This window comes from Microtus oregoni, unplaced genomic scaffold, assembly GCF_018167655.1.
Source record: "Microtus oregoni isolate MIOR12 unplaced genomic scaffold, Mior012 000019F_ref0000042, whole genome shotgun sequence".
Lineage (NCBI taxonomy): Eukaryota > Metazoa > Chordata > Mammalia > Rodentia > Cricetidae > Microtus > Microtus oregoni.
In genome coordinates, this window is record NW_024543078.1 from 31,678,305 (window position 1) to 31,693,154 (window position 14,850).

Here is a 14,850-nt window from a genome sequence, read left to right on the forward strand (position 1 = left end):
AAATGAGCAAAGTATTAGACTTACTCATAATGACTTATATTATACTCATAGATCAATTAAGTCCTCTCTCAATCCTCGCCTAAGAAAATGTTATTGGCTGTAGCTGCTGATTAACACAGAGACCCACAAATAGACCAAGTGCAGAGACTAAGATACTGCAAAATGCTCAGTCCTAAAAGGAACATATATACCACACCCCTGTGCCAAGGCTAGAGATTATTTCAATAGAAGGAGCAGAAAGAGTATAAGAGCCAAAGGTGGTGGATGACCACAAGGAAACAATGTCTTCTGACACAGCATGGCAGCTGCACGTAATAAAGTCACAGCAGTTGTGACAGCGGGCACAAGACCTGGGCAAGCCCAAGCCAGACCAAACCCCTGCATGGAGAGGAGAGCTGGGCAAGCAATCACACCCCTCGCCTTGGAGCTACTGGCAATTGCTAACTGCTGGGAGAGGTAGAGACAGTTTTCTCTAAGAGCCTAGTCCCTGGTGAACCAGGCATACTCACGTGAAAGATCACACATTCAAGAGTATTTTATTTATGCAGCACAAATTGGTCTTGATGGGTTTTAAAAATTACAAAAGTCCACACAAAGTTGAATGAGGAGGAGAGGGAGTGGATCTGAGAAGAGTTGGTGGAGAGATTAATATGATCAAAGCATGCAAAATTCTCAGTGAAGTACTAAAATTAAAAAAATAATGTTTTCATCTAAACAAAAACAATTTTGAGGGTGAAAAATATCTCTATGAAAAGTACTGGGAGAGCCTAGCCAGACAAAAACGGAAAGGGCGGGGGGGGGGGGGGAGTGATCACAACCGTGATGAAACTTTGAACACAGTAATCATTAGAGTTAGCAGGGTTTGGAGGCTCTTCAACTTTAGCCTTCCCTCAAGGATGCATAACGACACTTCATAATGCAACTCTATCTCACTAAGTGGGGCAAACACTGCACACCCCTGTCACTAAGACCTCCCAACTTACCCAGCGGACTGCTCTGGAAACTTCCATGCATGTTCACGTATCGAGCCAATTCACACGTCTTCCCAATGATTCCTGAGAAGACTTTCCAGTACAACACTTCCTGCAGGGACATCTGTCCTTCTTCAAGTATGTGAGATATCCTAGAGCCAAAACAATACAGACAGCTAGCACTCACTAACCGTTTCACCAGGACGTAGACTTACAAGCCCATCTATAGAGGATACATGCAAACATCCGAGAGTCACAGAAAAGAGAAATTAGACTCCTTTAAAAGCTCACTTAATATTTACTCACTTATTAATTCCTCTGCCCTGGCTTGGGAGTTGATGGGAAACCATTTATGACAACACATAAAACACAAAAAAAGAGTCAATCAGGGAAAACAAACACAACAATATAAACTTTGAGGCAGTGACAAAAATAGATCCCTATTTGATATACTTGAGTGTGAGCTCACAGAACGTGGCTCTTGGTGTAAATGGTCATGAAACAGAAGGAACAGTTCATTTGGACAGTCTCCCATATGGGAATTCTAACTGTGTGACCAACATCGGCCTTGGTTACACACAGACTTTGGGTTTGTCATGAAAGGTCGTCTGTGGTTAAACATGGAGACAGTTTGATGTGCTATAGTTTTTAGAAATTCTCTTACAATAGCAACAGGTTACTCCCTTTAATGCATCTTTGTATTCTCTTCTTTAGAACTAGAATGTATGTATGATGGTGAGCCATCAGGGCATAGCACCTGAAATCCCACCCTGAAATGGTTCCCATCCAACACATACTTACACTGTGGAGATGAGCTGGTACTCACAGCCCCCAGGAGAGATGCCATTCTCAGGTGAAGCAGCAGCTCCTGGTGGCTTGAAGACCTGAGAACAGGTCAAGTTCACTTCTGACAGCTGTGCCCCAAGAGCCTTCCAGTCTTCTAAATGCCTGTCTGGTTCTGAAATGGGTCCGTCTGTGTGTCCTGCGATGACGTCTTGCAAACGACGACCCTCAAACAAAAGACAAGGACAACACCTGTCAAAGGCTAAGCCATTTCATGTGGGTGCTTCAGATGGGGCCCTCCAAGGCTCAGCTGTCAAGGATTCCATATAACTGTGGGAGGATGATCGCAAGGCACAGTCCTAAGCGTGGACTCTTACTCATGTTCAAAGGTACAGCCCCAAGTAAAGCCTTACCCAATGACAAAGTAAGATTCTTTGTTTCCCACTTTATTAGGTACCTTATGCTACTGTCAGTCAGAGTCGCTGTCACAAACTTTGAAAACCTCCCTTCTTGACCATTTTTGAAATCCTTGAATATCAAGGAAGCCTACATGGGGTTATTATAGAGATAAAACCCTCGACTTGCGTGTCTACCCAAGCGTCCCAACTCCAGCCCTTATGGACCACATGATCAGAGCTGAACATCTGCAAGATTATGAGAACTCCATCTGGCTGAACCCCCTTCAGGCCCCAGAGTTGTGAGAGATCACAGAGTGTGTTTTGGGTTCAGTCACTGAGCTTTGGAATGGTTTGTTAGGACAGATCACCCAACTTCCAGCCAACAGGCTTTCTCGTACATACAGCTGAAGAAGGATGCTGGCAGCTGCCGATCCCTCTGAGTCAGCCCCAGCACACAGGCTTTTCCGGAGCCTGCACAACTTCAGATAGACCTTTCTGTCTAACTAGCATCCTCTCTGACTTTTCTTAGCTTCCAAGCTTTACTCCACATTTAAAACTCATAAACTTCTTAGGGGGAGCTCCCAGACACAGACTGCTTTGCACTTACGCTATCTGTGCTGCATAAGCTGGGTCAGAGCTTAGGGCTTGTTTTGTACAGACCTTGGCATGTGTTACAGACGCCGAAGAGACGATGAAGGGCTTGACTATGCACACACTCTGACATTTCTATCTTTCTGGTTCTGTTATTTCACTACTTTCCTATTCTAATGCATAGAAGGAAGAATTTTTTTAAGAGGCTGAGATTTGTGAGAGGAGCAACATGATAAACCTAAGAATATACATTTTGGTTCTCAATAAGAAAATAAGTACTGAAGTTGACATAATCAATTTTCTAAGCATTCCATTGTCTGTGTGAATGTTCACCGTGGCTGCCCGGATCCTAGACAGGCGGCTTTCAAAACTTCTCATCACTAAAAGTCATGGCTACAAGCTGCCGTGCAATCACAGATGGCTGAAGTTCGCGCTGCTCTTTCCTTACCAGATGCAACTAGAAACAGAGTGAGCAGGGGACCAGTTTGAAAGTTTACAGTATTCTCAAAGATTGCCAGGTAGGTTGTGGCACGAACCTAGGTGGTGCATGCACCACCACACCCAAGTAGTGCGGAGGGATAGAGCTGATGGGCAGCCACCACTTGGGCAGCCGTATGCTTTCAGTGAGGCCATTACTTAGATCGTTCAGATTCCAGGATCAACAATAGCATGGTGGGCAAGGTACCCTGTACCAGGAGCCCAGCTGGTGCTCTGCTAGAGATATCTAACGGTGGATACTTACAGCATCCTTCACTGCAAGAAGCAGCTGACTTAAAACACTGGTCTCATTGAAGGAGGGGCTGCGGCACAGCACTCCCCAGAGACTCCTCCAGATGCTGGAGTTTCCAGTGGGGAGGGCCGCCTCCTGGGACAAGTGTCCATTAAGGCAAGTGGCAGAAGCATCCTTTGTCAACAGCTGAAAAATTAATGAGGATGGAGAGAGAGAACGTTTAGAAGCGCTCTGTGATGCTCCCCATTGAATCAAGAACTACAGATAGAAGCAGCAACCATGTTAAATGGAAGCCCAGAGTTCTTCAAAAAAGAAAAAAAAATCCCCGTCTATTCTCCTTATTTTGCCAGCAAAACTCACAACAGTCAAAGATGAATACTGCTTGAGTGTTTCATTGTTTAGTGAAAATGGTTTGTGTATACTCTTTACCTGCTTCAACCCCCAGAAGAACATATCCTTTTCTAGTCTCCAGCTGTCAGGACCACCAGGTATAAAATCCCTCGCTGATGTCTCCAGGTAACTGAGGACTCCTGCAAGACAGAAACACGCCTCGCTGTTTACTTGGCTTGGGCTTTTTAAATCTTGGCTTTTATCCATAGTCATGAGACAGTAAAGTGAATCCCAAAAATGTGAATTTTGGTAAACGTGACTGCTTATCAAATGCTTCATAATCTTACTAGAAAGGAACATCATGGACTGTTTTTATCTTTTCTGAAAACTCAATACTATGGGGGTTTAGTCATGAGGACACTTGCTTCTAAAGCAATGCCCCTTCTCACTTTTTTCTCTCTTCTCCCTAAAAAGGTGGAAATCATTTGGTCCCTGAAGGTAAAAGGATAAAGCTATCCTCTTTGACCTAGGGCAGAAGTAACACCTGCCAGTCAATGGAAATTCACAAAAGGACATTTCTGCACTCTCAGAAAGATCCTGATCCCATGCAGGCTCTGAACAGTAGAGAAGGCAGCCATGCAGAGGTACCAATGCCCTTAAGCAATGGCCCAAGTGTCCCGGGTGCATTTCCAGCCTGAGAACCATGGGATTGGTTTCAGTGAGGAAGTTAAACCATCCCACGCAATGGCTTGTCCTAGCCCACATGGCAGGCTCTGCTAAACAGCCTTGTGTGGCCTTCATTGTGACAGCAGCTTGGCATGTTGTATGTGAGCCACCCGTGGGGTTACTGAGGTAATAAATAAGTGTATATTGGCACACCAACAAAACTCAGGTCGAAACTTTACAAATGCATCAGGAAGGCGCAAGTCTGCCCACTCCCCAGTAGGTGTTTCACTTGCTCATGGATAGTGGGAGACAAATAAAAGCAAAACTAGTTCACCTTGAACAAAACGCAAGTCCTGGGCCACCACGTTCCTGAGAACAGGATCCAGCAGGGGCAATCTCTTTAGAGACGGACATGGGGACAGGTCTGACACCGTACGCTGCAACTTGCCCAGGTGCTCGAATCTGGGGGCAAAAATAAGTAAATGTACCAACTCAGAAGATGAAGCAAAGGAAGGGGCCCCACTGCATAGGGAAGCGTCCTCAAAGACTGGAAGGCTCGGCAGCACCTAACAGGCCTCTTGACACACTGCACGTCGGTTATTGACTTCTCCACTGGGAAGCGGGCCCAGATTAGACATTCTCTTTGCCTCCAGCAATGTGTGAAGTGGGTGGAAATTGGGATGAAGCATTAGCTAATGTTTACAAATATTTTCATATTTGCATTGCTGAGAATGACAGTTGATACCTATCAGCCCAGAACCTGGCAGGGGAGTGCAGAAGGATTGTCAGTTCAAGGCCAGTTCAGGGAGACTTACTTGTTAATGCCTTAAAGCTTACAGTTATGAGGCATGGAAAATTAATCCGACTTTCAAAATATTGACCCATCCAAGGAATAAAAGACCCGTCAAAGGAATCCTACATAGGCCAAGTTAAGAGTCTCTGAGATCAAAGGAAGAAAATAAACCTGTAAGACTGATTGACACCTACAGTGCTGTGGGGGTGAGGCTAACTAGGCAGAAAGAGCATCCAACCTGGGGCCTGGTGTAAGGAATATTCTTTTTCAGATGTTCACCTTGAAAACCTGGCAGGAAACCCACTGAAGGCTGAACCTCCAGCAATACCCATCTGCCTCTGCCTTCCTGCTCAGGGAGCTGGTGCTATAGGAAGAGGCAGAGGCCCAACGAATGCTCTGTCAAAAAGTCCGTAAAGGAGATGATATGTGGTTCAAAGGGATGCAGGAAACAAGGCAGCTGAGAACGTAGAAAGGAAACGATCTGCGAAATGGGACTGAGAAGAAGCTGAAATGGAAACCAATGGGGGAGAGGGGTGAGCCATCGGTAGGTCACAGTGAGGAGCAGGACTGCCCAGAGCAGCCAATGCTGGGATTTCTGCATCTTCACGGGAGCATACTGCATCTTCAACCAGGAAATGATGGCCAGATGAGAGACAAAAGATAAGCAAGCTGGCTACTCGGAGCCCAAGCAAAACACTCTCGGGGGTGAAACCTGGATAGAGCTGCACTGCCTGTCTGCATCTGAGCTTTCTCAGACCTGCTCCACCTGGCCTCCTCAGAGCATCTCACCAGTGCTGGGAGAGTACCAGTGTGACGAATAATGGCTTCAGTTCTACAGGGACTGTTGGATCGCATTGCTGCAGAAACTACAGAGCAATGGGGGGTCCTGGTAGTGTTTCTCCAATAAGAACTCAGCAGGAAGGAGGAAGTATCCCCAGTCCATCATTCTGGGTGTACCACCTCTCTCTATCCAGCCTGAAGGGCAGCTTCTTAAACGGAGCCTTCCACGGGATGAAGCAAGATCAGATTGCTCACTTTCTAAGACACTCTAGGTACTGAGAAACAAGGCTCATGGTAAGAATGAGAAAGGGGAGACAACTGTGTCTTATTCTACTCTCCAAGCAGAAGAGACCACCCACCATATGATATGGAATCTGAATCTGGCTGCTTCAAGTTCTGCCAAACAAGGGAATTCTAGGACCACATCTGTAAGCAAAGAGCTCTGTGTGTGTTTGACAAGTCAGACTTGCTGGAGTGCACAGGGATACCCTATGAGTTTATGCTACCCAGAATCTTTGTTACTCATAAGGGCTCAGATAAAGAGCTCCCAGAGCCCAGTCACCCAACTGGCAGGAACAAAGTCTCATGCTTTCTCAGTGACTTCAGAAGAAGATGTGAAAGACTGGCTATGGAGACAATGGATTAAAAACCTGTGACTTCCTGGACCAACACGAGATAAGAAAGTTTCCTGCCAAGGACGAATGAGAATCTTACAGAAGCCTGGCAATAAGTGGCTGCTTGATTCAACAAGGGAAATACACCAAGAAACAGACAGAGCTTAAACAGAGACAAAGAGGTACAGCAGACACAGTGGCAAAAGTCCCGACAGTGGAGGAAACGCTAAGAGTGCTATGGGGACCAAACAGAAGAGTGGTCAGTCAGAATCATTACAGGTAAAAAAAAGAACATCAGAGAGAAAGTGGTCAGAGTTCCGGCCACACATAGCCTTCCTGAGATGGGACTCCGTGAGGAGAGGGAGGAGGGGAGGAGGAGGAAAAGGAAGGGGAGGAGGATGAGGGGAGGGGAAAGAAGGAGAGGGAGAGATGGGAGAAGAGAAAGAGGAGGGGAAGAGGAAAAGGAGGATGAGGAAAAGGAAGACAGACAAAGAGCAGGTGAAGAAGAGAAAACTCCAGAAACAATAGAATTATTAAAGTGGATTGCAAAGTTTGACGGTTATATGAGGGACACCTGACGTCCACGTCAAAAGAAATCAGGGAGTCTATAAAGAGGAGAAAGATGGAGGAGGATTTAGAAGAAGACGGAAGCAGAGATGGAAGCAGATGTTAATGGGACTATCATCCACTGAGCGTGGTCACTGTCTTTATAAGAGGCGTCGCTGTCAATCAGAGCAGCTGAGCAAATGGTGGCAGACTCGCCCTTTTTGTGAGGTCACTGGGCAGTGCGACATCTCCAGAAGACCAATGCTTTGGTAATTAGACAGATCCTTAGAGATTACCTGGTGGCCATTACCAGGTAGGATGGCTGAGGCCCCAGAGAAGCCGACAGAAGGGCCAGAACTGCACAAGTGATGGATCGGCTTGCTGCCAAGACAGCCATTGGGGGGGGGGGGGGGAGCAGCTTTGTATTAGGTGTAGCACTGGTGGTGTCCGAATGGAAAAGAAGGTTCCTCGGGCTTTGCCTTGTGTGCCCAGCAGTAGACAGCAAAGGCAGTGTCGGGGCCCAAACCTGACTACACAGAAAGGTTAGCTGTGGCTTGGTGGACAACATGGACTGAAACCTTGAGCTTCCCCAATCTGAAAGAACTAAGGACCAAGTGGATCTTCCTTGGATTTCACTCTTGTGTGCCAGAGAATGGCCAAGACCCTGGGCTGGAGCGACAGGAGGCCTTTAGGATCTGTAAGATAACCAAGGTGACTTACTGTGCTGTGTTTATTAATGTTCATTATGTAACTGCTGGTCCCTTAGATTTCCCAAGCAAACCAACCAGAGAGTTTTTAGGAGCACAACAGTGTTCTGAGCCTGAGGGTTGACCGTCTCCATTTCAAGGCACCCCTGCTTTTTGCAACATCCATTGTTTTCTAGTGGCACTGCAACCCACAATCCAATACCCCATGGCCCAGGGCGTCTCCTCAGCTAGGAGACAAGACCCTCAAAAGAAAAACCTACATCCTAAGTGGACTCTAGAAAATGTGAGAAAGAGTAAGTCATTTAGAGCTACTCTTTTGCATCCCACAGAGCCAGGGCCTCTGTCTTTGAACAAAATCTTGTGGTTTAAACAAACTTTTTAGAGACCATAAGAAATCAGTCTTCTTCTGAGGAGACCATTAATTCCAGAGGCTAAAAGAACCCATATTAGCAGAAACTTCTACACATACACACACACACATACACTCACACACACACTATATATATATATATATATATGCACACACCACATACAACGAGATAAATACACATACACAAAGACACACACGCACGTACCATGCATGTACAACACACAAACGCATATATCACATACCTATGCTCACAACCAACACATACATCAACACATATATACATAAACACACACACAAAGTGGAGGACATTGGCTCTGGAGCGGAAATACATGAATACATATGTTGTTGAGTGAGCAAGGGTTGCAGCTATGGCCTGGCCCCACACACATGTACGCAAAGCTGATCTTTAAAATAATGTTAAAGTCTGCTGACCTTTTATACACTAAGCCCTTCTTCAAGATTACCTAGAAACAGACCATTTTTGCCCAGCATGAATCAGGATTCCTCCTTAGCAAATACACTTCTCAGCCCCCTTCTGTGTAAAACTCTGAAGACACTGCCACCATATAAAACCTTGCTGCACATTCCAGAAGGCTTGAGCTTGTGCTTTCCCATGTTTCCGTCTTGTGTACACATTAGCCACCCCAACAACAACAACGACAACAGCAAAATCATCTTCTTTGTCCTGATTAGGTTTTATCCTGTAGACCCACAGCACCTAAATAAAGCACTCTAAGACAAAATATTCAGTCTCATTAGAGAAGCGACCATTTGAGTGAATAAATCTTAGTTAGGTTAGAAATGAAAAATCCAAGTTCTACCTTTTCCCACTACCAAGGTATGACTGAGCCTGTGTGAACATTTCAGCTCCATACAGTCCTTAAAAATGAATACAGGACACACCTCATGAAAAAGTCCCTCTAACGTGCATGTGTCCATTTTAGGCAAAGACAGGAACCTGGAATCGGGAAAGCTAACACCTTCTGCAATGTGATCACATGCCTCGAAGATTACTTTGTTAGTTTGATTTTGGTTTTGTTCAGTTGGTTCTTTTATGGGAAAGGGTTATTGACACTAAGGCTGGAATGAACCACTGAGCTCAAGAGACCTCATGCCCCTGAGTGCTGGGACAAGTGGTGTGTGCCACCATGAGACAGCTTTTTAGACAGCTTGAAATATTCACATCCTTGTCCGGACGACAGCATAGGTCTACTCTGGCGATATCACAAGAATAGCCTCGGGTTTCCCTTGTACTAACTTGGAACCCACGTCTAGCTGTAGTTTTCCAGGATCTGTTTCAGACAGCATCCTTGCAGAGCCCTACAATGTCAGCGTGATGAAGCCTACTCAGCGACAAAAGACACGCATATGCCTTACATCTGTGGACGCAGATGGCTGCCTCTGGGGCCGTCCGCTGCCCAGCTGTCACTCAGGATGAGCAGGGCAGTGTGCGACACTTCCAGCACCTTCCGTGCTTCACTGCCCTCGTCAAACTGGTCCCGAAGGGCTGCCAGACCGTGGCTGGCACCTGTAAGCAGGTTCTGCAGCAGGCTACCCTGCTGCCACTGGTCAAACAGCTGCAAATGTAGAGACAAAGGGAGATCATCAGACATACTAGAAACACTGCACTTAAGAAATGGCAACAGGCCATTCCAAGGACAAGTTTTGTCTAATTTCCAATCAATTAAAATATCTACTACAATTGTATTTTATGTCTACGCAAAGACTAAAAAGTGTAAGTGTCAACAAAGGACACACAGCCTATTTATGACTCCCCTATTCTTTTTCTCATTCCATCAAGAGAAATAAGCAAAGAAAAAAAGGTAAAACTACCCATTTCATTTAAAAAGATCTAACTCAAAAACCGAACTAGCATACTAAGTATAGTTTGAATGAAATTCTAAGCTTGTTCCAGGATAGAATCCAAAGCTACAGAGAAACCCTGTCTTGAAACACACACACACACACACACACACACACACACACACACACACACACACGTCCTGTCATTAGTGAGCAATCTCTGAGTACCACTTTGTGACAGGTCTGGGGACGACACTACAGGCAGTTAGCCGTGTTGCCCAAGTGTCTCATGCCCAGATCAGACAGTGAGCATATTCAAAAGCAGGCAGACTGATGAAGGCTTGACTAGCCACCCCATTAACACTTTAATACTGGACCCTTCAGCACTCTCTCTTGGTCACTTGGGTGATGGATTGGTTACACTCTTAACAAGTGAACAGTCATATGTTGCAAAATATTATGTTAACTATGGAAAGATGTGGTACATTTGCTTATGCTATAGAATATTATTTTAACTATATAACGGTGTGGTGCATTTTAATATGTAAGGATGTGTCACATTTGTTTATGCTACATTTGTTTAACTATGAAAAGATGAGTTGTTGTTTCACGTTGCCTGCCTATGGCACCTGATTGGTCTAAAAAAAAGCTGAATAGTCAATAGGCAGAAGAGAGATAAGTGGGGTTGGCAGGTAGAGAAAATAAACAGGCAGAGAAATCTAGGCTCAAAAAGGAAGAGGAGAAAAGAAGAAGGAAAAGCGAATGAGAGAAAGGGAGACCCCACCCTACCAGGGGCAAGAAGTCAGGCGGTGGCCAACCAGCAGTCACAAGAAGCAATGAAAGTAAAATATACAAAAGGAAAGAATAAATAAAAATCCCTGAAGCAAAAGGTAGATAAAGAAAAACGGGTTAATTTAAGTTAAAAATTAAGCTAGCTAGCCGGGCGATGATGGCGCACGCCTTTAATCCCAGCACTCGGGAGGCAGAGGCAGGCGGATCTCTGTGAGTTCGAGACCAGCCTGGTCTACAGAGCCAGTTCCAGGACAGGCTCCAAAGCCACAGAGAAACCCTGTCTCGAAAAGCAAAAAAAAAAAAAAAAAAAAAAAAAAAAAAAAAAAAAAAAAAAAAAAAAAAAATTAAAAATTAAGCTAGCCAGAAGAGAGCCTAAGCTGAGCTGAGCATTCAAAATAAAAAAGTCTCCATGTCCTGATGTGGGAGCTGGTTGGTGGCCCAAGAGAAAGCCTGATATAGTCACGCATGAATTTCTCTGGAGATTTTTTTCTTTCTTTTTTGTTTTTGTCCACTACTTGAGATTTTCCCCTTTATCAGTTATGCATGTTTAAAGAGGAAGAAGATTTTGGGATGCAAGTGGATATAATACTTGACAAGGAGTGGGCGGTACTGTGGGGAGTGTGGCCTGCCAGTGTCCACGTATCTCAAGGAACAGAGCTGAGAGCCGGCAGGGCCATTGTGAGCTTTGGAGGCTATCTTTCTACTTACCAGCATACTCTGCTATACACCAGCATCTCAGAAACAACCCCCATTGCACACTTTTCCCTTATCTCTGGAGACAGCTGATAGGCCTTTTAATCACGATCATTAGTTTTGCACAGTGTGTCAAGGAACAAACAGAGTCAGCATGGGGCAAAACTAAGGCTGGCATGGCATTCAAAGTGGCACAGGGATCTCACTTGCCAGAAACACAGCACAGATCTAGGAACCTCTTAGCTACCAGCTGTGTTTGTGTACCTAAGTCACATGCTTTTTTGTGGCTGAGAGTTTGACAAGTTGAGGCCATTAGATGCTTCTGAGAGAGGGTCACAATGACCAGATACAGAGGTCCTAAGATCTTTCCCAGGAAAAGTCACAGAATCACATAGTGAATGACAATGGGGGGGGGGTGAGAATCTGCTGCACTCAGAGCATCCAGACACACAATAGCACCTGTCCGTAGAGCTTCAGCCAACTGACTGCATGGATGGTATAGTTCTTGACCGCTGACCACTTGGGATGGCAGTCTGCCTGGTAGCCCTTGCTCTCAGCTTCATCCTCAGAAGTGTTGGACAAGATGGAACATATCATCCTCTCCAGGAAGCTGTGTGTAGGAATCTGGAAAGAACATGAAAAAAGCACTTAGAAGTAAAGCAGTTTTCCCTGGAATGTTTTCCTTTTCAAATAAGACCCTAGGTCTTGCTGGACTCAAAGCTCATGTATTCACCTGACAGTACTATGTCACCCGTGATGCCCGTGTTTCCTCTCCTGAGGAAAGGCCTCGATATTAAGCACAGAAATGGATCCTGTTTATTTAGAAACAGCAGGAGCTACTGTGTCTCCAGGAGGAAGACACGTGGTTAAGGCAAACACTGCTCACCCTCATTCTCCCACCCAAAGCCATCACGAGCCAAGCCAGTTCAGCTGATACTCTGAACTAACCACGGTGCTTTGCCAAGAACACTATCTTTTTAGTTATCAACAGCAGGCAAAACAAGAAAGATTACAATTGAATCCTGGTTAGACACTGCTTACCATTCTGAACCAATTCTCTTTTGTGTACTAAGGTCTCTAAAATGACTCTACAAATGTGTGTCACAAAAGGAGCTACATCCACGTCCTCTGCGTTCTTCCTATAACTAGAGTGACGTCAAAAGGTCTGTGGATGGTTGCTGTGGTAGGAATGTTTTCAACACCTTAAAATGCCTACCTGGAAGCCATCACCCACAGAGTGACAATGTGAGGAACAAGAGTCTCTCAAAAGCTCTCCAGATTGCAACTGGTATTCTCTAAAGGCCCATCGGGTATTATTAGGAGGTTACCATGAGGCATAGGAGGAAAACATCAGATCATCTGGGGTGTTCTCTTCTACAAGGTAATGGGGCCCCGTCTTTGCTTCTGAGTCACCAGAGAGTAAATAGCTCCTTCCATTGTGCTACCTGCCATGTCTGTCACCTCACTGAAAACCCCAAGAACGCTGGGGCCAAGAGACACATGACATGCTTGAAACTGAGCCAAATAAACCTTCCTTCTACTAAAGTGATCAAAATCTCAGGTAGTTGCTACAGTAACGAAGAGGCAATCAGCAAAGGGGCCGATGAGCTCATGAGGAAAGAGTTGTCAAGTCATTGGACTAATGCTTCTCGTGTGAAAGAGGAGCTTGGCGAGCTTGTCATTCATCCCTTGGACCATGTGAAGACATAGCGAGAAGACACTGTCTTACACCTAGGAGTGGACTTTAACCAGATAGCCAGTCTCCTGGTACCCTGCCCTAAGACTTTCAGCCTCCAGAGTGATGGGAAAGGAGTTCCTGGGGCATACATCTCTCCAGCTGTGGCATTTCAGCCTCAAACAGGACCAAGACAATGGCTGTGATCAAGGAAAAATAAAGTGCCTTTGCTCATCCCACTCTTTCTTTAGGACTCAGATGAAAATTATTTACTTGTGACTATCAAAGCCACAGAGCCCCTTGTGGTTTTCTTTCCTCTCTCTCTTTCTAACTGAAAGTCATGTGTCCTGCTGGAAAGATAAGGCCTTGTCCCTGCCTAGATGCTCAATCTATGAGAGCAGCGTGCATAGACAGCAAGTTCCCTTTGGCAGGCTCTGTCACAGAGGCTGAGGATGTCATGGGAACACTGAGGCGAGAGTGAGGTCATGGGGACTCCTAGCACATGGAATTCAATCAGTCATGTTGTGGAGGCAGAAAAAGGGAGTGGTGGGGTGCACTTTAGTCCAGGGGTAGTGTATGGTGAGGATCCCCAAAGGCATGGGAAATGGAGGGATGAAAGTCAGGCCGGACACGGAGAGGACCTGAAGACACGAACAGGTATCAGACATTCACAGGCTTTTTATAGAAGTGGGAAGCAGATGCACCAACCCTGAGATTAGGTCCTATCCTAACCCCCAGGGCTGATGGACACAATTGTTGCAGGTGGTAGACAAAAACCCTACACCTGCTGGGCTTCTTGGGCTCACATAGTCCAAGAGTCTGGAGAATGGCAAGTCTGAGAATCTTCTTGGCATTGATGAGGGCCTTATTCTTCATCAAAACATGGCAGGGAGTGTGAGATGGCCATACAGGGTGAGTGTGGCACTCAGGTCTCCTCCTCCACTAATGAAGCCACCAGTGTCATCATGAGCTAACCACCCCGTGACTTCATCTGGTCCTAGTTACCTCACAAAAAGTCTGTCTCCTAATACTACTAACAAATTCATGAATTAGGTTTCCAAACCCTTGGGATGGGGGAAGCGTATTCAAAGCATGGCTACTCTATCAGGGAAGAATACTCACAAGGACATGGAAAATCAAAGGAAAGTAAGTTAAATCCCACCCCCAAGTACATGAGTACCTTCTAAGACTCAAAGGAGATACTGGGCCTTCACTTAACATACAAGTCCTATAGACACAGATGGGGATCTGAGAAGGAGTTCATAAACCAAGGATACAGGTGTGTATTATTGTACCTACTGCAAAGCAAAAAGGCTTCCCAACTGTCTGGGGTCATAGAAGAAAGCTCTGCAGACAAAAGACACCCATAGAGTCTTGGCAATATCCATGTAAACTATGTTCTAAGGGTGGGCTAAGACGACACCTTTATTTTATCTGGTTTAGGAATTGGGGCTCAGTTTTAGCTTGCTCATCTCCTCTTGTATCCATTTTTTCTTTGTCTGGAGAACCTCCCATATATCTGCTCCCACTGAGACTCACTTTCCTGCCTGGAGCCATGCTCACAGGTCTACTTAGTAGACATCACACCTCCACCAGGCCTGGCCTGGC

The 14,850-nt window shown here is 45.5% G+C and overlaps 1 protein-coding gene across 2 annotated transcripts in view; it reads right to left on the minus strand.

Annotated features, from left to right (window-relative positions):
• The window catches only part of Abca13 (ATP binding cassette subfamily A member 13), a 398,914-nt gene that overhangs the window by 330,181 nt on the left and 53,883 nt on the right, over positions 1 to 14,850 (minus strand). For both annotated transcript variants that reach the window (XM_041669712.1, XM_041669711.1), the window contains exons 9-15: positions 12,027 to 12,191; positions 9,657 to 9,856; positions 4,804 to 4,931; positions 3,903 to 4,003; positions 3,486 to 3,659; positions 1,773 to 1,981; positions 984 to 1,123 (exon numbers count right to left, since the gene is read on the minus strand). In XM_041669712.1, the coding sequence (XP_041525646.1) occupies positions 984 to 1,123; positions 1,773 to 1,981; positions 3,486 to 3,659; positions 3,903 to 4,003; positions 4,804 to 4,931; positions 9,657 to 9,856; positions 12,027 to 12,191 (1,117 nt within the window). The remainder of the gene's footprint in view (positions 1 to 983; positions 1,124 to 1,772; positions 1,982 to 3,485; positions 3,660 to 3,902; positions 4,004 to 4,803; positions 4,932 to 9,656; positions 9,857 to 12,026; positions 12,192 to 14,850) is intronic.